The 20,953-nt window shown below is 55.7% G+C and overlaps 1 protein-coding gene across 1 annotated transcript in view; it reads left to right on the top strand.

The window, feature by feature from the left end:
* MYO18B (myosin XVIIIB) overlaps positions 1–20,953 on the top strand; it is a 57,508-nt gene that overhangs the window by 20,156 nt on the left and 16,399 nt on the right. Inside the window, exons 22-40 of the mRNA XM_064393053.1 lie at positions 244–353; positions 1,909–1,974; positions 3,361–3,489; positions 3,716–3,859; positions 5,390–5,479; positions 6,666–6,785; positions 6,896–7,004; positions 7,451–7,575; positions 9,095–9,249; positions 10,036–10,159; positions 10,732–10,926; positions 11,027–11,137; positions 11,698–11,802; positions 13,795–13,941; positions 17,004–17,117; positions 17,527–17,643; positions 18,276–18,359; positions 19,708–19,845; positions 20,082–20,267. Coding sequence (XP_064249123.1) covers positions 244–353; positions 1,909–1,974; positions 3,361–3,489; positions 3,716–3,859; positions 5,390–5,479; positions 6,666–6,785; positions 6,896–7,004; positions 7,451–7,575; positions 9,095–9,249; positions 10,036–10,159; positions 10,732–10,926; positions 11,027–11,137; positions 11,698–11,802; positions 13,795–13,941; positions 17,004–17,117; positions 17,527–17,643; positions 18,276–18,359; positions 19,708–19,845; positions 20,082–20,267 — 2,369 coding nt within the window. The remainder of the gene's footprint in view (positions 1–243; positions 354–1,908; positions 1,975–3,360; positions 3,490–3,715; positions 3,860–5,389; positions 5,480–6,665; positions 6,786–6,895; positions 7,005–7,450; positions 7,576–9,094; positions 9,250–10,035; positions 10,160–10,731; positions 10,927–11,026; positions 11,138–11,697; positions 11,803–13,794; positions 13,942–17,003; positions 17,118–17,526; positions 17,644–18,275; positions 18,360–19,707; positions 19,846–20,081; positions 20,268–20,953) is intronic.

Here is a 20,953-nt window from a genome sequence, read left to right as displayed (position 1 = left end):
GTGCAGGAGGCCCAGGGGTGACACGAGGTGCTGGGGTGGCATCTGGCCACCTCAAACCCATCTCGGTGCCCTCTCCCTGCCCTCACTGCAGGGATTTCTCTCTCGTGGCAGCTTCCCATGTCCCTCCACCCCCGGTGCCCTTTGCTGTGCACAGGATGTCCCAGCAGGTCCCTCCCCACCTGCCAGGGGCAGTGGCAGTGCCGGGGGCGTGGTGCAGCTCCCAAGAGCCCTGTGTGCCCCCAGGCTATTCGGATCGGCTGCTCCTCACCCAGTTCCGCAGGCGCTTCCAGCTGCTGGCCCCGGAGGTGATGAAGAAGCACAGCTCTGCCTACGAGGTGCCAGATGAGAGCAAGGTGTGTGCTGGGCTGGGGGGCACGGGCTGGCACCCCCGGCGGGGCTGTGATGGTGCCAGAACTGAGGGGAGAGTGTGGGCATTGCCTCTCCCTGGCTCCCCAAAAATCTGGGAGTGAGGACAAGCCAGGCAGCATTCCCAGGGACCCAAGAGAGTGGAATCTTCTGGGCACTGGGCATCACCTGCAGCCTGGGGTGACTCCTCACCTCACCCCGTGATGCTGAAAGCCAAAAGGGCTCAAGAGGGAATTTGGACACCTGCCAGTTTTATTTGTTTCCGAGTAAATTTGTAGCAAAACCAGCAAAAAGCCATGCCTGGAATAAAGCTATGGATGAGCCACCAAGAGCTGAGAGGAGCTGAATTAAAGCTGGGCACGTGCTGTGCTGTGCAAACTGCAGCCAGCATGTGCAAAGGCAGTTAAGACCTCGGGATTTAATAAGACAAGTCTGACAATTGGGAAAGGTCAATATTGCTATGAAATGCTGTCGGAGGCAGAGGGTGCCTTGTCAGCAGCGTGTAAGCAGGGGATTTGGAAAATCCCATCCTCCCCGGAGCTTGCTGCCACGAGGGTTTGTCAGCTGGGAAATGCTTCCTGGGACGTGGCATGAACCTGGCTGCTGGAGCAGGAGAGGCTCAGCTGTGAGGGGACAGGGCAGCGGGAGCTGGCCCTGTGCTTGTGCTGGGGTGGGACAGTCCTGCACAGCCCTGCTCCAGTCCTGGTCCCAGCAGTGCCACCAGAACAGGCACAGCCACAGCACTGGTGCTTCCTCACCCTGGCACGGTGTTTCGGGCTCTGTGATCCACATCTCCCTCCCTGGTGTGCTCCATCCCCTCCTTGCACGGCTGCTGGTGAGGCCAGGGCTGCAATCCTGCTGCTCCTGGGTGGAATATTCCTTCTGTGGGTTTGTCCTTCGGGGAGCAAATTGGATGATGTTGTGTGGAATGAGGTGTTAGCAGAGGATTTTTGTTACAATTTCTGTAGCCCTGGGGCTTTCAAACCATCCAGACAGCGTGGCTGCCCCGGGGGAGTGGCTGGTGTTGCTGCTGCTGTGTTCATGTTCTGGTCCAAAGCTTGGAGTAATTGAGTTCAGGCTTCTCCTTGGGATAATCTCCTGCTTGAATCCTCCAGGAGTTCTGTGCCATGGGCTCAGGGGAGAGCTCAGCCCTTCCCCTGTTTTTGGCTCCATGGGATGAGCTGTTGGTGAGGGGGCAGGAGGGGAGCACTGAGTGCAGCTGGATGGCCCTGGGACAGGCACTGTCCCCTGTGTCACCTCCTGCCCGTGTCCCAAGGCTCTGCCAGACCAGGAAAAGGAGGAAAATCTTCCCTGCAGCTGCAGATCTCTGCTCCCCATCCTGCTGAAAGCCTCAGGGGAGGGAAGTCCTTGCACTGGGACTTGGGACTGGGCTTTGGCAAGGGGAGGAGGAAAGGAGGGCAGAGCTGGGTGAACCTCACTGGGTGCCCATGAGGCCTGGGGGTCTCTGCACCCCATTTCAGCAGCTGACAGCAGGGTGTGGGTGTTCCCTGAGCAGTCCCATGATGTGTTCCTTCTCCACAGGCTATCGAGGAGCTGTTCCAGGCGCTGGATCTGGAGAAGAAGAGCGTTGCCATAGGACGCACCCAGGTACCACGACTGTGCCCTGCTTCCCTGTTGCTCTGGTGTGTGTGGGCACAGCCCCATGCCAGGCTCCCCAGCAGCCCAAAGCTCCCCAAACTGGGGACAAAGGCTCTCCTCCGCTGCTGCAGATGGCACCAGGTGGGCTGGGAAACTGAGACTCTAAATATCAGAGTAAAATCCTCATAATTCTCATCTGAAAGCAGTACCCAGGGTCAATCCTCTACCTAATTACCAAAATCCAGCCAGCCCCTGGTGGTATTTAAGTTCCTAATTACCATTGATGTCTCCTGGGAGTGAAGGGGGCTTGGGCAGCTCGTGGGTTCGCTGCAGAGCAGGAACTGTCACAGCAACCACATTTGAACCTCGGTGTGATGGTCTGAAAGAAAAATTAATTTCACGTGCGTGCTTGCCTTCAGCTCTGGAGTTTGTACAGAAAGAATTCACAGAATGGTTCTGTGGAGCAAAATGACTTTCTTTTATCCTGCACTGTGCAGTTTGTAATTATCTCCTCTCTGGAACCCTCGTTCTTAATCAATAGCACGGTGGCAGCCCCGGTCACATTTTGTTAGGGACGAGTTCGCTTTGCCGTCGCTTTGAGCATTGATTTTGTACCAGCTGTGAAACTTGCAGGGTTGGGGAGTTAATTCAGACATTAATGAGGCGATCGAATGGGTGGTGGAGCAATCATGGCATCAGCTCGGGAGAGCCACTTTCCTTGGAGTTGTGCTTTGATTCAATTTGGCACGGTTAAAATGCAGCTCTCCCAGCACTGCCCCGGCCTCGCCCGTGTCACTCAGGGTTATTAAAGCTGGGCCATGGAAATGGCTGGGAGCTCCTGGTCCTGGATTCCAAGGGCTTCTCCCAGCAGTGACCCAGAGACACTTCAGACACTCAGAGATCGATACCGGCCTGTGTCTGATGGCATCAGCAAATCTGTCATTTCTGAGGTGCTTCTGACCAGTTCAGAGAAAGAAAACAATCTGGTTTATTTTGGTTTTGCAATTGTAACACATCACTGCTGTTACCTGTGTGTATCTATGTCTCACTGGTCAGAATCCTCTGTCAGTGGAGGTATCCATCCATCCATCCATCCATCCATCCATCCATCCATCCATCCATCCATCCATCCATTCCATCCATTCATTCCATCCATCAATCCCATCCCATCCCATCCCATCCCATCCCATCCCATCCCATCCCATCCCATCCCATCCCATCCCATCCCATCCCATCCCATCCCATCCCATCCCATCCCCACAGTGAGGGGAACAGGCAGCATCCCACAGGAAAAGTTCTGAGGAATTGCACTTTGTGATGGTCGATGCCTCTGTCAAGGAGGAGGGAGGGTTCCCAGCCCTGGCCTGGGGTGTGTCACCCATTCCTTGCTGCCAGGTGTTCCTGAAGCCGGGGGTGATGTCCAGGCTGGAGAAGCAGCGGGACAAGCTGATAGCCCAGAAGATGACTCTGCTCCAGGCTGCCTGCAAGGGCTTCCTCAGCCGCCAAAAGTTCAAGAGACTGAAGGTACCCATCCCGTGGGCTGGGGACACTTGAGCCCACCTGGGTCAGTGCTGCTGGGACACGGCCCACAGCACCCAAATACAGCTCTTTAGAGCTCCTTTGAAGCTTTCCCCTGCAGCCATGAGATGCTGTGCTGCCATCCCTGAGCTCCTCTGCCCCTTTCCCCCTCCAGCCTGGTCCCTCCTGGCAGTCCTGGCTGGGTGAGGGCCATGCTGCTGTGTCCCCACAGATCCAGCGCCTGGCCATCCGCTGCATCCAGAAGAACCTGCAGGTGTTCCAGGCAGTCAGGCACTGGCCCTGGTGGCAGCTGCTGAGCCACGTGCGGCCCCTGCTCAGCGTTAACCTCGCCGAGGAGCAGCTCCGCGCCAAGGAAGTGAGTGCCAAGGGTGGGCTGGGATGGGTGCGACAGGACAGGGTTCTTTAGGGGCTCTGCCTGGTGGATTGCTCAAGTTGAAAGTCACTTCTGCCCGGGCAAAGATGTTTTTCCTACCATCCAGAAGTTGGCATCTGTTCTTAGCCCAGTGCCACACGTTCTGCAGAGCTGTGGAGGGAGAAGTGACTTGCTTAGGGGGACAGTAGCAAACACACCCTGTTATGGTTGTGTTTGAGGGTCCCAGGACAAGGGAAGAGATGAGAATTTTGACTCCATGTTTCAGATGGTTGATTTATTATATTATGATATTATATTAAAATGCTATACTCAAACTATACTAAAAAGAATAGAGAGAAAGGATCTGTCAGAAGGCTGGAAAGGAATAGCAAGGAAGGAATCATAACAAAAGCTTGTGACTCTCAGAGAGTCCGACACAGCTGGATCTTTGACTGGTTATTAAGTAGAAACAACTCACATGGACCAATCAAAGATGCACCTGCTGGTAAACAATGTCCAGACCACATTCACAGCCATCAAATAGTTAATTGTTTACATTTCTTTTCTGAGGCTTCTCAGCTAGAATAGGAGAAAAATCCTAGCAAAGGATTTTCATACAAATATCATGGTGACACCATGTCCCTGCAGTCAAATTCCACCCCAGGGTTCCCCCACTGCCCTCCTCGTGCCCTCTGCAAGCTCCAGGGCTGTGTCCCCTGAGCGAAACCCCTGGGGATGGGCTTGTCAGCCTGTGGGGAGATGAGCATTCAAACATCCCTGTGACAGAATGGACTCCACTCTGTACTGTCCCCAGTGCTGTGCTGGCATCCACCTGTGTTGTCCTGGGTGATGGGAGATGCTCATGGACATTTTTTGTCCCAGAAAAGGCTCCTTTCAGCCCTCTGCACCCTCTGAGACCTGCGCTAAATTCCTCTCTTTCCTGGAATCCCGCTCCTCCTCTTGCCTTAGCGAGGTTTTAACAAGATGTTTTCAGGCTGGCTCAGATGAAATAAAAGCTGCCCAAGCCTCTGTTTTTGTCTCCAAACCCACCTGGGATCCATCAGGCCCCATCATCTGTTAACCTCTGTTTTTATCACCACGCTGCACGTTCTGCTCCTGCTCAGTGTTGGACATCAAAGCAGGACAAGGCTGCGTGGAGCAGCTCCTGCTGCCTGGGAAGGAATCACAGCCAACACCGTGCCTTTGCACCGTGCTCTGATACCTGCCAGGGCCCTGAGACACTCCCTGGGCATGATCCAGGCCCCTGGCTGTTCATCCTAGGCTTTTGAGGTTTGCTGCTCTCTCATAAAACATGCTCTACACACACCAAAGCTGACATTCCCTCCGATGGAATTCATGTCAGGAGCTGTAGTCCCGGCAATTTGCAGTGAGCAGCCTTCAAAGTTGCCTGGTAAATTTTATTAATAAGGCAGCTATGTCTCTTCCACTTATTTTGAACAGAAAACAAGGTTTTCATAAATAAACCGAGGATGCTGGAACTCTGTGTGTGTGTTTTTTTCCAATCTTCCCTAGGAGGAGCTGGCGGCGCTGAGAAGGAAGCTGGAAAAATCCGAGCAGGCATGCAGCGAGCTCAGACAGACTACAGAGAGTCTGGAGAGCAAGGTACAGCCCCAGAACCTCTGGTGCAGACCCTGAAACATCTGATACACACCCCAAAACCTCTGCCACAGCCCTGTTTGGCTGGGTTGGGATGGGAGCTGATGGGGATGAACAGGAGCAGCAGTTCCAGCAGAGCAGGAGGAGCCATGGGCAGGGGCAGCTGCCAGGGATGGTCCCCTGGACAGGATTCTGGAGAGGCTGCAGTGTCCAGCTGCAGAATTCCAGGCTGGCATCACTCCAGGCTGCCCAGAGAAGATGTGGCTGCCCCATCCCTGAAAGTATCCAGGGCCAGGTTGGATCAGGCTGGGAGCACCCTGGGCTAGTGGAAGGTGTCCCTGCCCATGGGGTAGAACTGGATGAGCTTTAGGGTCCTTTCCAGCCCAAACCATTCTGTGATTCTGTGTTCCCAGCTGGCTGCTGATCCTCTGTGGGTTCTGCTCTTGGGTGCGCAGCTCCTTGTGATTGTGCCTGGGATTTTGCCAAGCATCATGAGGAGAAGGAGCTCCCAAGGTTTCTATAAATACCCCGGGCTTTCCCAGCTCCCTCGGCTGCAGCAGGGCTGAGCTGGGTCTAGGCTGCAGCTCTGCCTGATGGAGCCGACAGCCCCCAAGGCCAGGACCCTCCTCATCCCTGGGAAGGGGGTAAAGATGGTTTAGTTTAAGCCCTTTGGGAATGCTGAGCAAGGCAGCTGCCTCAGGGCAGACCTAGGAAAACACCAGGGAGAGAAATCCTGTGGGATTTGCTTACTGGGTTAAGCTTGTGGGATTCCCTAAGGACCTGGTGCCTGCACAATGTGAGGTGCCTTAAAATGCTGTCAGACACAGGAAAGGAGTGTTGGAATGCTGTGTTTTCCTGTGGCTCCGCAGCCCCTGGACTGGCTGAGCAGGAAGGACCATGTGCCCGTCTGCTCTGCGGAAAATGGAATTGATTTTCTGGATTAATAATTCTCCCCTTCTGCTCCTGGTTTCAAAGGAAATTTAATGCAATAAAGTAGGACAATGGGGAGCTGTGATGAGCCCTGCAGTGCAGGCAGCGTGGCACAGGCAGCTGCCACACAGGAGCCTGGGCTGCCACTGGTGACACTGGTCAGGGCCGGTGTGCACTCCTGAGACCAGGCAGAGCTGTCAGGATGGCTGTGGCATGGCAGAACCCCCCCAGCCATGCCCAGACTGACCCCCTGCTCCCCCAGATCATCGACCTGACCACGGAGCTGTCGGATGAGCGCTACAAGGGCGATGTCACCTGCCAGGCCCTGGATGGGGAGCGGGCGGAGCGGCTGCGGGGCACCCGCGAGCTGCAGGAGCTGCAGGTACAGAGCCCCGAGCCCTGTGCGGTGACAGTGCCCCTGCCATCCCCCTGACACAGCCCTCCTGAGTGCCCCAGAGCTGGGTAGAGCTGCTCCCTTCCTCCCTTCCCCAGAGCAAACACGACCAAGTGCAGAAGAAGCTGGAGTCGGTGGAGAAGCAGCTGGAAGAGGCCCAGCAGCTGGTGCAGCTGCGTGAGATGAAGATCAGCGGCTCTGGAGGAGGTAGGGATGTCCCTCCGGAGGCAATGCATGCTCTGGGCATCCAGCCTGAGAAGAGGGCAGAGGTTTGTCCCACCCAGTCAGTGCCACTCTGCAGCCCCTGGCCACTCCGGAGCGTTCTGTCACCCCGTGTTGCTCATCCAGCGGGAGCTGGCAGTGACAGCTTGGTGACACAGCTCTGGATCTGGCATGGGGCTTGTGGTGCTGTGCCCCAGGGTGCTGCTGCCACTGCTGGGATGGGGTGGGATGGGATGGGATGGGCACACGTGCTGTGCCTGAGGCAGGGCACAGGTTCTGTGTGAGCGGGGCACACAAAGCACAGCCGTGCCCCATAAGCTCTGTGCTGGTTTCGGTGCTTTGTGCACCCCCTGCCCTGCTCCCAGCAGGGCCACGGGGGCTGGTCAGGCCCCAGCACCCACCCTGCACCCCTGGGTGTCTCTCGTTGGCAGAGGATGAGTGGCAGGTGAGGTTTGACTGTGCCCAGACCGAGATCGTTTTCCTGCGGAAGCGGCTGGCGCAGCTGGAGGAGCGGCTGGAGGCAGAGCTGGGCACCAGGACAGGGCTCGAGCAAAAGGCAAGTGCTGCCAGCCCAGGAGGGGACAGGGGCACCCATGGCAGCCGGGATATTCCTCTCCCTGCTCCCAGGAGCTTTGCAGGGCTGAGGCTCAGCATTGTGTCTGCTTTATGTTGCTGTTCTCACTGACCAGGAAAAACCAGATATTTTCTACTGGTCTGAGCCTCAGAAATCACTTTTGCATAGCAAAATTCCACCTTGGTCAAGTGTGAGCGTTGGCAGAGGGTGAGGAGCTGTGGGCAGGGGGTTTTCAGTGGTGGGTCTTGGTGCTGCTCTGGCTTTAGGAGCTGTACATGGCTGTGCTGTCCCCATCTGTCACACAAAGAGCTGGCAGCTCCTGAGCTTTGCCCCGAGGAGGGAAAAAGCCAACGTGCTTCCCTGAGCAGTGCCTGGGAGCCAGGTCACTTCCCATAAGGATAAAACAAAGAAATAAAGATTTCTCATGGTACATTAAATAGTAATAAGAAAGAAGCTGAGTTTTAGGAGCTTGGGTAAAGTGAAGCAGCCCATTTGCTCTCAGTTAGTGTGGAATTACAGGCTTCATTAATGCAAGATTTTGCTTATTTAAAGCCATTCCTTAACGACTCCATTCCCTGGCGTGGGAGAGCTCTGCATGTCTGTCCCAAACACCACAGGAATCCTTGGGGATTCCAGTCCAGACGCAAAGAGAAATGGGACCAGGCATCGCCCCTGACTCAGCAGGAGGGGCTGGGATGCTGCAGGCATCGGGGGGTGCCTGGAGCTGGGGGGACACAGCACCTCGGGCTGTCCTTGTTTAGTGAAAAACCTCTGGGTGAACCAGCTCTGGGGAATAAAGTGAGGCTGAGTCCTGGTGGGGATTTTATCCGGGGGTGTGGGGTCGGTGGGGCTCCTCTGTGGGGTGTGTGGGGTGCAAGGGTCCTTCCTCCGTGGGGTGTGTGGGGTCAGTGGGGTTCCTCCTCTGTGGGGTGTGTGGGGTCAGTGGGATTCCTCCTCTGTGGGGTGTGTGGGGTCCAAGAGTCCTTCCTCTGTGCGGTGTGTGGGGTCAGTGGGGTTCCTCTGTGGGGTGTGTGGGGTGAGTGGGGCTCCTCTGTGGGGTGTGCGTGGCATGGGGTCCCTCCTCTGTGAATTGAGTGTGTCATGGAGTCTATGGGGTCCCTCCTCTGTGGGGTGTGTGGGGTCCAGAGGTCCTTTCTCTGTGGGGTGTGTGGGGTCAGTGGGGCTCCTCCTCTGTGGGGTGTGTGGGGTCCAAGGGTCCCTCCTCTGTGAATTGAGTGTGCTGTAGAGTCTATGGGGTCCCTCCTGTGTGGGGTCCATGTGTCCCTCCTCTGTGGGGTGTGTGGGGTCCAGGGGCCCTTCCTCTGTGGGGTGCCTGTGCCGTGGTGTCTGTGGTGTCTATGAGTTCCCTCCTCCATGGGGTGCATGTGTCCATCTTTTGGGCGGTCCATGGAGTCCCTGTGGTGCACGTCTCCATCTTCTGTGGGGTCCCTGGGGTCCGCGTGTCCCTCCCTGGCTGCCACAGCCGCTGTGCCCCCCGCAGCTGGGCGAGGCGCGGGCGGCGTGCCAGGCGGCGCGGGACGGGGCGCAGCGGCTGCGGCGGCGCTGCCAGCGCCTGGCCTGCGAGCTGGAGGACGCCCGGCTGCTGGCTGAGAACCAGCAGAGCCGCAGCCACGAGCTGGAGAAGAGGCAGAAGAAGTAAGGCTGGTGGGGAGCACCGGGAGGGCTGGGGGTGCTGGGGCAGGAGCCAGGGGACGGGGAGGGTTGGGGTGGTGAAGAATCGTGTTTCCTGGGCTGTGGGGTCCACTCCGGCTGGCTATAGAGCCTTGCCCACACAATACTTCATAGACAAAGATAAAAGATTGAGAAGCACTCTCCTCCACGTGGGGAACGTTCTCCTTTATTCCAAGAGACACAGCAGGTGGACAAACCCATGGGAGAAAAGAGAGCATTCCCTGGCAGCAGGGAGCTTTTATACCCCAGGATGGGGACACAGGGAGAGGTCCACAGCCAATGGGACACCAGTGAGGAGTGGCGAGGGGAGGGGTAACCCAGGGGAGAGAGCACCAGGTGGTACTGGGACAGGTGAAGGAAAGGCCAAGTGATGGGGAAAAGGGGTAACAAACCACATGATATATAACATAAACTATACAGTGCCATACAAAACTATTCTGTGCAAATTCCCAATCACCCATTGCAAGAGAACAACCAAACTGGTGCACCACAACAGGGTGGGTGAAGAGCTGCTGTAAGGGTGGAGCTGCTGTAAGGGTGGAGCTGTTTTTGTTTTTGCTGCTGGGAGTTATTTTTCCATCCCATTGCTCTGTGACTGACGCAGGGTCTGAGCCCAGACCGGTTTGGGTTGGAAGGGACCTTAAAGCTCATCCAGCTGCATCCCTTGCCATGGAGGGGGAATATTCTCCTTCCACTATCCCAGAGTGCTCCAAGCCCTGTCCAGCCTGAGCTTGCTGTGCTGCCCTCCAGGTTTGACCTGCAGTTAGCCCAGGCCCTGGGGCAATCTGCCTTCGAGAAGAGCCTCCGTGAAAAGCTGTCCCAGGAGAACACCAGCATCCGCTGGGAGATGGGCAAACTGCAGCAGAGCCTGGAGGTAGGAGGAGATCCCACTTTGCTCTGTTGGACCCACTTTTGGGAGCAGCACTCATTATCCTTGCAATTAGAGCAGAGGCAATCAGGAAACTTGATTCCAATTTCTCTTAGCTCAGTGTGTTTAAATCTCCTTCCAGAAGGGATGTTTCTATGTACAAGTGATGCTCACCCCATGATTCAGCTAATCAGGGCCACCCCCATTTTCACTGGGGTCACTTGTGCTCTTCCTCACATGCCTACCCCCAGCCCCACCTTGGGGAAGGTGCTGTCTGTGCCCCATGGGATGGTGCTGCACCAAATGCCACCGTGGTGGCAGGGGCATGGCTGCTGGGGTGGGGGGAACCCCCAGGGCTGCTGCCAGCCCCCCCAGGCAGCTGGGGCTGCAGGGAACCCACGGGGGACACCCCAGGGCAGTGGGAAGGTGAGGTCAGGATCAAAAGGGAAAACTGGGCACGTGGCTCTCGATGTGGGACCCCTGCTGCTGCTCCAGGGGGTTGGGATGATGCCTTTGGGAGTGCTGTGGGTTCTGGGAGCAGGGTGTGAGTGTCCAGGCTCTGACCCCGCTCTGCCCAGCACAAGGAGGCCGAGGTGGCCAGGCTGGAGCAGCAGGTGGCCGTGCTGGCTGGCCGAGTGCAGGAGCTCAGCACCCCTGGGGCCACAGACACGGTGCCCACGCTCAAGAAGAAGCTCTGGGACCTGGAGGGCAGCGCTGCAGAGCAGAAGAAGGAGCTGGAGCGGCAAACAGCTGCTGTGGATCACCTGGAGCAGGTAACGTGGCGCTGGGGGGATCAGGGGTGTCTGTCCCTGCTGGGACAGCCCAATGCCATCCTCATCCCCTCGGGGTGTGCATCACCTCTGGGTGTTTCAGCTCCACGAGAGGCTTGAGCTGGAGATCGAGAGGATGAAGCAGATCCACCAGAAGGAGCTGGAGGACAAGGACGAGGAGCTGGAGGACATGCAGAAATCCTGCCAGAAGAGGGTAGGTTTGATGCTGGCTGCTCCTCAAAGCTCCCCATGTCCCCAGGAGCCCTTCAAGGGGTCCATGTTCCTGTTTTCCCACCATCACCCCAGCATGAGCCTCGGTCACAGCCTTGGGGGGCAGGCTTGGGGTCAGAGATGAGCCCCTGTCACAGTGGAGGGGCTGTTGGGGACAGTGTGTGAGAGCCACACGTGATGCAGCACATGGACCCAGTGCTCCCAGTAACACCAGTGTCAGCTCCAGGGTGTCATGTTTGGGGATGATTTGCAGAAAACAGCCTTTCCTCAAGGCCATGAGGTTGGTGGGTGCAGACATGAATTCCAGAGCTGCAGGGGCATGTCTGGGTGTGCTTCAAACAGCCCATCCTGTCCCCAGTGTCCTGCAGGTCCCTGGCACTGGCACTGCCAGGGTAGGAGGTGCTCCAGGGGATGTGGCCCATTCCTGGTCCCAGTGCTGGCTGCAGAGGTGACTCCCTCTCCTGGGGAATGCCAAACCCCCACCGTGGCAGTGGCACCTTGAGGGGTGGCTGGGCACTGAGCGTGGCTGGGTTTCTCCCACAGCTCCGGCAGCTGGAGATGCAGCTGGAGCAGGAGCACGAGCAGAAGCAGATGGTGCTGCACGAGAAGCAGGACCTGGAAGGGCTCATTGGCACCTTGTGTGAGCAGGTAAGGGGGCAGTGCCCTCCCAGGGGATGATTCGTGGGCCATGCCCTGCCCTAAAAACAGGAGTGGGGATAAACAAGTGCAGCCAGAGCAGCAGCCTGGTCTTGGTGCATGTGCAGCTGCTCGTGGTGCTCTGTCCATCATCTGTCCCAGATGCCACCCAGCCACAGCAGGCACTGGGATCTGGAGGTGTTGGGACTGGGATCACTCAGGGGCTGCATGGTCCCGCTAAAGACCCGCAGAGGGGAACTGTTCCTTTCTGTACAGAATTATCCAAGCAGGGGAAGGTCCCTGCTTTTTCCTGGTGTTTCATGAGAGCCAAACTAGCCAGGTCTAGCACTGGAGTGCATCCAGCTGCCTAGAAAAGCAGTTTATCCAATCCTGCTCGTTGCAGAGGAATTATATCCCGAGCATATTTGGTGCACAAATCCTTTTTCTCTTTCTGATCAGTCTGTGGCAGCAACTGGAAAAAAGCACACCCAGTTCTGCTCCTGTTCAGCCAGCAGGTGAGGGGCTGCACTCAGCCCCCTTGGGCATCCTTGGCATCACCTGGAGGCCACTCCAGAGCTCTGGGGACTGAGAGAGGCCAGGGCTGAGGATGGCAGCAGCTCAGTGTCACTGTCAGGTGGTGCTGCACCCCAGCACTGCCCAGAGGATCTGTCACATGTCCCCACCCACCCTCACACTGCCTTGTCCCAGTGCCACTCACCCTGGCACAGAAACCAAGCCCTGTGTCCTCTGGCTGTTGGCACAAGCTGTATTTCACCATTTCACCAGCCCTGGCAGTCCTGTGAGTTCATTAAATGGGATGAACCCGGGATGTTTGCAGCAACAGAATGGGGGGAATATTTCAAGCAGACACAAAATGGTCTGACAAGGCTTATCCAACACAACCCTCCTGCTCCTGGCTTAGAAAATGTTTTGGGAGCTGTCACAATAAATAATGCTGTATCAAAGCAGGGGATTATTACAACAGTCCAACACATCCTGCTTGTTTGTGGGAGGGGAGCTGAGATGGATGAGCAGGCAGCAGGAGCTGGGGAGGCTCAGGAGGAAAGGCTTCCTCTCCCTCCAGGACAGCCCCCAGGTGTTGCCCTGGCATCCCCCAGCCCCCCAAGGGCAGTCCTGGTGTGAGGGAAGGGGAGATGGGGCCACGCAGCTGGAATTGCTGTGAGACACAACCACAGTTTGGCAGCAGCTATTAAATAAAATCCTGCCTTTGTCACTTAAAAATCCTGGGCTGCAGTGGTGGGAGGGGGCAGCTGGTTCCAGCCATGGCACCAAATTTATCCCCTGTGGTCGTGGACAGACCCTGAGCAAGAGAAAAATGATGTGAGCAGTGTCCAGGATCCAGCTGGAGGGATGGCAGGGGAACAGCAGTGGTGGTGCTGCAAACACCCTCTGGTTTGGAGAGGACAGTTCATTAAAAAATGGGAAGAAAACAGCCAACCCAGAAAACTAATTAAGGAAATGGAGATGCCAATGATTTTTTGTTCCAGCAAATTCCAGCCAGCTCTAAACCAGGCTACAAGGTCAAATCCACACAGCTGATTTTAGCCAGTGAACAGAAAAAGGAGAAGGAAGGGGTTTGAAAGGAGAGCCGTGGAAAACAACCTAAATGGAAAATGCTCTTATACCTCAGTTATGCTGAAATCGAGCACCGAAACCATGTCCCTGTTTATTTGGTGGCTAATTCCTTTATCCCTGTAACCATGGTTGCTCTCTCCCTCTCTCTGGGGGTTTTTTAAGGTACTCCTCGTGGCTGTGTGGCCAGGCTGTCCCTCTGGCCACAGGGGTGGCCACTGGGGGGATGTGACTCGTGGAGAGCAGGGCTGGGCAAATATTTTCAGAGGAGCAGCTCTTTTGTGGGGAAAAATACAGAACTGGCCGTGGCACTCAGTGCTTCGGTGCAGCTAACCAAAACATCCCTAAATTGAGTGGGGAACGCTTTGGGATGGGGCAGAAGGGCTCAGGCACCCCCTGTCCCCTGCCCAGATCGGCCACCGCGACTTCGACGTGGAGAAGCGGCTGCGGCGGGACCTGCGGAGGACGCGGGCGCTGCTGGCCGATGTTCAGCTGCTGCTGGCGGCCCCAGGCGAGCCCGGAGGCGGCGGCCAGGAGCTGGAGCACCTCCGCCAGCAGGTACGGAGGGGCTGCGGGCGGCGGGGACCATTCCCGGCCGCCCCGGTTTGACTGAGCGCTGGCACGCAGCGGGAGTCTCCTCGGAAAAGGAGCGCTTCCCTGTAATTAAGGCAACGCTGGTGAAGTGTTTTTTCCCTTTTTTTGCTGTTAATTACCTTCTGTTTGGCGCGTTTCTGTGCGTCTCCTACGGCCGGGCTGGGGCGGCGTTGCCATAGGGATGCTGCGAGCGGCAGAGAGGGATGGGGGGGATTTGCCGTGGTTTGAGCTCAGCGGTGTTGGGTGACCTGGGGAGCGGCTCTGTGCCACCACACTGGGGATATCCCCCACCCCAGGGTGAGTTCTGAGTCCTGTGGGGTGCCCTGCCGTGGGATAGGGGCACCACGGGGCTCTCCATCCCCTGGTGGGCCGTGTATTCCCAAGTGCCAAGCAGGGGCTCAGCTAAAGCTGCTGGTCCTCTGAAACCACTGAGAAATTAATCTGTTCCGCACATTTCCCCTGGAAACGAACGAATCTGGAGGCACGAGCAACTCCAGCAACACCCAAATATAATTGGGTGGGTAGTTGTGCATAAATAACAGCTGTGAGCAGCAGCTGTTCCCACCTGTGCTGGGGGAGAAGGGGAAGGTGAGCTGGGCCTGATGGAGATGGAGATGTGTCCATGCCCTTACCTGGTTGTCCAGGGCAGGAGATGGCCATGGCTGGGACAGGCCACAGTGGGAATGGCCATTTTTTGCACTCTTGTGCTGTTAAGTATTATTGACCCAGTGCTGTAGTGCTGTGCTTCATTAATCCCTCGGTGTTTCCCAAATCCCACTTTGGGGCTGGAGAGGTTGCACTGCCCCTGTTTTTTCCCAGTCCCTGGTGGGAGGGAAATGTGGCAGGGCCCTGCCCTCAGGTCCCTTCCGTGATCTGAGGGGCCTGCGTGGATGCTGAGGTGTTTCCTCTGCCCATCCCGTGGCCATCCCGCCGTGTCCAGCCCCATCCCTCTGGGGAACAATGCCCAGCTCACCTGGGGAGCAGAGCTGGGGAAGTTAATCTTTAATCCAGAGAGTAAAGTCATGGAGAGAGCAGCTGAGGGATCTGAGGGGGCTCAGCCTGGGGAAAAGGAGGCTCAGGGGGGACCTTGTGGCTCTGCACAACTCCTGACAGGAGGGGACAGCTTGGTAGGGTCAGGCTCTGCTCCCAGGGAACAGGGACAGGAGGAGAGGAAACTGCATCAAACTGTGCCAGGGGAGGGTCGGGTTGGACAGCAGGAGGAATTTCCTCATGGAAAGGGTGGTCAGGGACTGGAAAGGGCTGCCCAGGGAGGTCTGGAGTCCCCATCCCTGGAGGTGTCCAAGGAATTTCTGGATGTGGCACTCAGTGCTCTGGGCTGGTGACAAGGTGGGAATCAGGCACAGATTGGACTCAATGATCTTGGAAATCTTTCCCAGCCTTAATGACTCTGGGATTCTGGGGTTCTTGCTCCCTGCACACCCCAGTCCCCACAGCAAGGCAGGAGGTCACTCTCTGTCCCTGTGGTTCCATGGCTGCGCTCAGCTCCCTTGTGTTTGGAGAAGAGGAAACAGCCTGGATTTTGGGAATGCAGAGCTTTTGCTGTGCCACCAACACTGAGACTCTGCCTGTGTTTAAAATGCCACATGATTATTCTGTCCTTTAAGCTGAAACAATTTCTAATGGCATTCATGACGACTTTCTCAAAAGCCAATGCATCCTACCAGCAGCCCACGGACCTGCACGAGAAGAAAAACTTTGCTAAAATGTTACATTTCCGTTAATCAAAATCCATATGGCTGGAAGTGCAGCATTGTTTCTTAATAAGGCTGAGGCATCCATTTTATGCAGGTATTTAACAGATGGTGTTCACAGCAAACTAATGTTGTTCCACAGTTCATACATTATGCATTTTTTGGGGGGAATTTCAATTTATTCTTCCCAAGTGGGAAAATTCCATTACACGAAGTGAATTGGAAGCTGATGTTTAATGAGGGGTCCTGGAGATGCTTTTCTCCCTGATGGAACTATCAGGGATTTGGTGGGAATTGTGGCAGGGAAGAGGCCAGTCCATGATTGTGGATGCAGCTGTTTCTAGAGCAGCTGGACAGGTGGGAAAGGCCATAAAACCAGGAGCTGATCTGAGTGGCATCTTCAACTCATCCCAGCAAAGCACAGAGACTTTTTTACAGCTGATGGAAGAAAGTTCTTCCTTTTCTAGTGAGAGGTCTCAATCTCCCCAAACAGTGGAGGGAAGCTCTAGTGATAGTATTCCATGATTCCCCTCACCTTTTAATTTTTTTTTTTTTTTGAGAAAAAGAGATTAAAAAGTAAAAAAAATAAATTCTCAAACTCTTGCCATGGTGTGCAGCTTTTCCCGTTGCTCCCTGGAACTCCACAGGGAAACCAGGACCAGGCACAGGAAATGAGCAGTGAGCAGAGGGGTTTATTTTTCTCTTTCGTAGAGAAAAGAAAGAAACCCCAACGAGCAGGGGAAGGAACTGGATGTTCAGGTACAGCCTACGACAACTCCTCCGCCCAGGCAAGGGGGGAGTTTTCGGGATGACGCTGCAGCTTCCAGATGTTTGCAGCCCATTGAAGATCGTTGTGATCTTAATGGCTGAGCTGTAAAACCCGAGAGCAAATTAGCGTTTATAAATGGGATCTTCCACGTGTATTTGCAAATGCAATTTACGCCACGTGAAAAGCCCATTTGCAAACCCCCGAATCATGAATTGCTCTAATCAGGAATTACATGTAATTCACATAATTTTGCAAATTAATGATTCCAGCTCCACCTCGCCGAGGAAGAGGGAGGATGTGCCACCGAGGCTGCTGGACTCACCAGGACAGTCAGTGGTGTTGGGATCTGTGCTGGGAGGTGCCAGGGAATCTTTGCCTGCCCTGTAAACGAGGAAAATGGGTTTAAAACGTGGAGATTCAGTGTTCTTCAGCAGGGAAAAATGCTCTGTGGAAGTGGGAATAAACGTGGCTGTGTGGCACGGGGACAGCCCCATCAGCATGTGGGTTCTGCTCCTTTAATGATGATCCCCTGCAACTTTTCCCAGTTGGAAGAGAGTGAAGCCAAGTGTGCAGAGGCCCAGAGATGCCAGCAGGCAGCAGCCCAGGAGCTGGAGAACCTGCACACGGAGCTGGAGACCCTCAGCAGAAGCAAGACCCTGGTGGGTTCCTGGAGCTGTCCCAGGGCAGGGCAGCTGGGAGGGCACAGCCCCACCTCGGGGGGTTTGGCAGCAATCAGCAGCTGCTTGGCTAAATCAGCCGCTACCAGAGTGGCTAATAAATCACCTCGCAGTGTTAATTACAAGTGTGAGGATATTTACAAAATATCCCAGCGTATTTACTGAGTCTCCAAGGTTATTCCTCACTAAATCACCTGGATAGTTTGGGAACCACAGCCCCCGGGTGGGGGGGGGGGGTTAATGGGTGGACAAAATTCCTGCAGGGGAGCAGCATCCCATGGTCCTGCTCTGCCTCTCTGATGGGCTGGAGGCTGTTGGCAGCACATGCCAGGGGGGATTTGGTGGCTTCCCTGTGGGATCCATGAACCAGGTGCTGTGGATCCTCCTGCAGGTGGACGAGCAGCTGTTCCAGCTGCAGCACGAGAGAGCAGACCTGCTGAAACGCATCGATGAGGACCAGGAAGACCTGAACGAGCTCATGGAAAAGCACAAGGCTCTGATCGCCCAGGTAGGAGCTGGGGCAGTGTCTCCAGCCCTGGGAGGGCTCTCGGAAAGCCCTGCAGGCTGGCACAGAGCAGGTGGTGGCCCCTGGGGCTGCACAGAGGGGTGAGGAACCCAGGACAGAGATGCTGTGATGAGGACGGGAAGGCTCACAGCACCAGATCCTCTCACCTGCTTTAGTTTCAACACTTGGGGAATCCTACAGCTGCCCCTCTGGGTTGTTTTTATTCCTTCTTTCACCATTTTCTCATGCCAAGGTTAAAAATGCTGCCAGACAGCCTTGGGGCTTTCAGTGCCATACCCAACCTATGTCAGGCTCTCCCAAAGGATTATCCTGGGAGCTGAGGGACCCCAAAACTCCCATGGGAGACAGCAGGCTGGCCAGGCTGACAATTCACAGTCTGATGCCCTTTGCAGAGGTGGGAGGGATCCAGGAGCCTGTGTCTGGAGCCAGGACAATCTGTCCTGATCCACAAATACTTGTTTCAAAAATTAGGGAAGCTGCAGTGAGTTGGGAGGATGAAGCTCCATCAGGGCAGTCCAGGAGCAGCTCACTGTCCCAGTGGCAGGAGGTTGAGGCAGGAACCAGCCCCCTGCTCTGATCCCACTGCTCCCACTCCAAATGTTCTATTTCTGCAGTCAGCCACAGACATCGCTCAGATCCGGGAGCTGCAGACACAGGTGGAGGATGTGAAGAAAGAAAAGCAGAGCCTGCAGGAGAAGGTAATTCCTGCAGGGGAAGCTAATTCCTGCCCAGCCTGTGGCACCCCTGCTGAGGAGTGGGATCTCTTTAGGCTGGAGAAATCTTTTCCTGGCAAAGTTTTTGGGATTCACAGCCTGGCTTCTCCCTCCTCCCCTGCTGAACTGCCCTGGCTGAGATGGGCTGACCCCGGGGCTGCCCCGGGTGGGCACCAGCAGGGGCTGCACCCCCTGGCCTCAGTGGCTGTGCCAACCCTCCTGGAGTGAGGGATTTAATTTTGAACACATGAGTAATCCCATTAAGTGAAGTGCTTTACTGGAGCGTGGCTAAGCTGCCCAGGAATCAGAAGCAGGACTCGCTCCTCCGAGGCGGAGCGGGTGGTGCTTTGGAGATAGGCCGGATAAAAGGAGGCAAATTCCTGCAGTTTTAGGTCAAATCCAAAATCTGAACCCGGGATCACTAAAAGGGCAGTTTCCTTTGGAGATCTCGGTGTAAGAACTGAGGAAACAGCTTGGCCCAGGCAGCTTTCCACAAAGACTGTGAATTTTTACTCCTGCTGTCCTCAAAGAGTCTGTGAGGAGAGAAAAGCAAAGGAGCCCCAGACACGTGTCCCTGGCCAGCAGGTTCTCCATTCAGAGCCACACATCGGTGTCAGGCCTGCTCTGTGTGCCTTCAACAGCAGGGAATTCTCTGGGAAGTGAGGGCAAGGCTTGGACACATCACCTCAGGGGCCAGGAGAGACCCCAGTGCATGTCAGGGACTGGGGAGGGGATCAGGAAAGGGGATCTGGAAAGGGGATCAGCAGGGAGGATCAGGAGAGGGGGTCAGCATGTTAGCGTTCAGGGACACATAATCACTGAATGATTAAATTCAGGTGCTTTTATTAAAGAGCTCTGGGTGTCAGGGGTACAGACGCAAATCTGACTCCGCCATGGGTTCGGGATGAACATGTTTTTATATTCGTTATGTAACTTACATATTAATTATTAAACGTACATTGTTCTATTGTATATATTGATTTCATCCAAGCATAGGTTTCTTGTGATCCTCCCTCAAACCCTTGAACATAGTTTCTCATGATTCTTCTTACGATTAAACAATAATTATATCTAAACAATCATCACATCTAACAATTATCTAATTTATCATACACTGGTTACACAGGTGCAGTTTCACATGATCTGGCAAACACAAGGCCTCATGTTTCCCAGGGCCTACTTTCAACATTTCCCCAGGGCCTACTAAGCCTGGCTTCCTTTCTAACCCCCCGAATTTTCTATGGTTTTAAAATCTTTTTCTGTCAAGCAGAGGGGTTCGGCAGGGGGGCTCGGCAGAGGCCGGGGGATGCTGACACAGCCCCTGCTCTCCCAGCTGCAGGCAGCTCAGGCCAGGGCGGCCCAGCTGGAGCAGTGCCCGGCCGAGCGCGCCATCGTCAGCCGCCAGGAAGCTCGGATCCGGGACCTGGAGAGCCAGCTGGACTTCCAGGCCGTGCAGATGAAGCGCTTCGAGGTACCCCCTGCTCAGCTGGGCTGGTGCCAGGCAGGCCTGGCAGTGCCACCGCCTCGCCTGTGGGGACAGCAGCGCCGGGGAAGGGCTGGGAGGGATGGCTGGCGGCTGGGACAGTCCTGGTGGTTGGTGGCACTGCTGCTCTCTCTGTTCCTGGTTTCTGGGGTTTTGTGACAGCCAGCAGTGGCTTGGTGCTCACAGGGAGCTTCCCAGCAGCTCAGCTTGCCCTCACCCCCCAGGTGCTGGTGCTGCGCCTGCGGGACAGCATCATCCAGATGGGAGAGGAGCTGGAGAAGGCGGCTGAGTCGGAGGCACGGGAGAGGGAGAACACCAGGTACTACCAGAGGAGGATGGAGGAGATGAAGGCTGACATGGACGAGCTGGTGCAGAGGGAGCTGGAGTCCAGCCGCCGGCGCATGGAGCTGGTGAGGAGCTGCTCCTGCTGGGTTTAGGTGCTCCCATGGCCACAGGGGTTTGCTGCAGCTGGAGGTGACCCTTCATAACCCCTGGGATGGTCTGAGGGCTCAGAAAAGTCATTTTTGTGTGGTCCTTTGTGTGCTCTGGGGATGGAGTTGTTCCTGGGCTGCTCCTCTGAGAGGGGCAGGGAATTGCTTTGCAGCTCTCAGCAGCCCCAAACCATTGAACCAAAGCTGTCCTTGAGGACCCTCATGTTCCCTTTCTCCATGGCTGGTCTGATCACTCTGCTCCATGGTTTTTTTGTGGGAAGGAGGTGGCTTTGCCTGCTCTCACAGAAATGCAGTTCACGTGTGGATGTGGCACTCAGGGACATGGTTTAGTGCGGGACTTGGCAGTGCTGGTGGTAGCAGTTGGAGTGGATGATCTTGGAGGTATTTCCATCCTGGATGAATCTATGATTCCAAGTTAGGTCATTCCTGCAGCTCCTCATGCTGTTTCTCCTCATGTCAGGCACAACCAGGGTGGGTGAGGAATGCCCTGGCCCTGCAGCAGCCCCTGAGTGCTGGTCACAAGGCTGGGTGTGCCAGGGCTGGGTGTGCCATGCTCAGCCCAAGCACCAGCTCCTCCTGGAGCTTCTGGCTTTGCCAAACCCTGCTGTGGCTGCAGCTCAGACAGTGCCAACCACAGCTAAACC

The sequence above is a fragment of the Passer domesticus genome, chromosome 17, assembly GCF_036417665.1.
Source record: "Passer domesticus isolate bPasDom1 chromosome 17, bPasDom1.hap1, whole genome shotgun sequence".
NCBI classification, from domain to species: domain Eukaryota; kingdom Metazoa; phylum Chordata; class Aves; order Passeriformes; family Passeridae; genus Passer; species Passer domesticus.
Note: the sequence above shows the minus strand (reverse complement) of the source record. Positions and strands in the feature narration are given on the sequence as shown.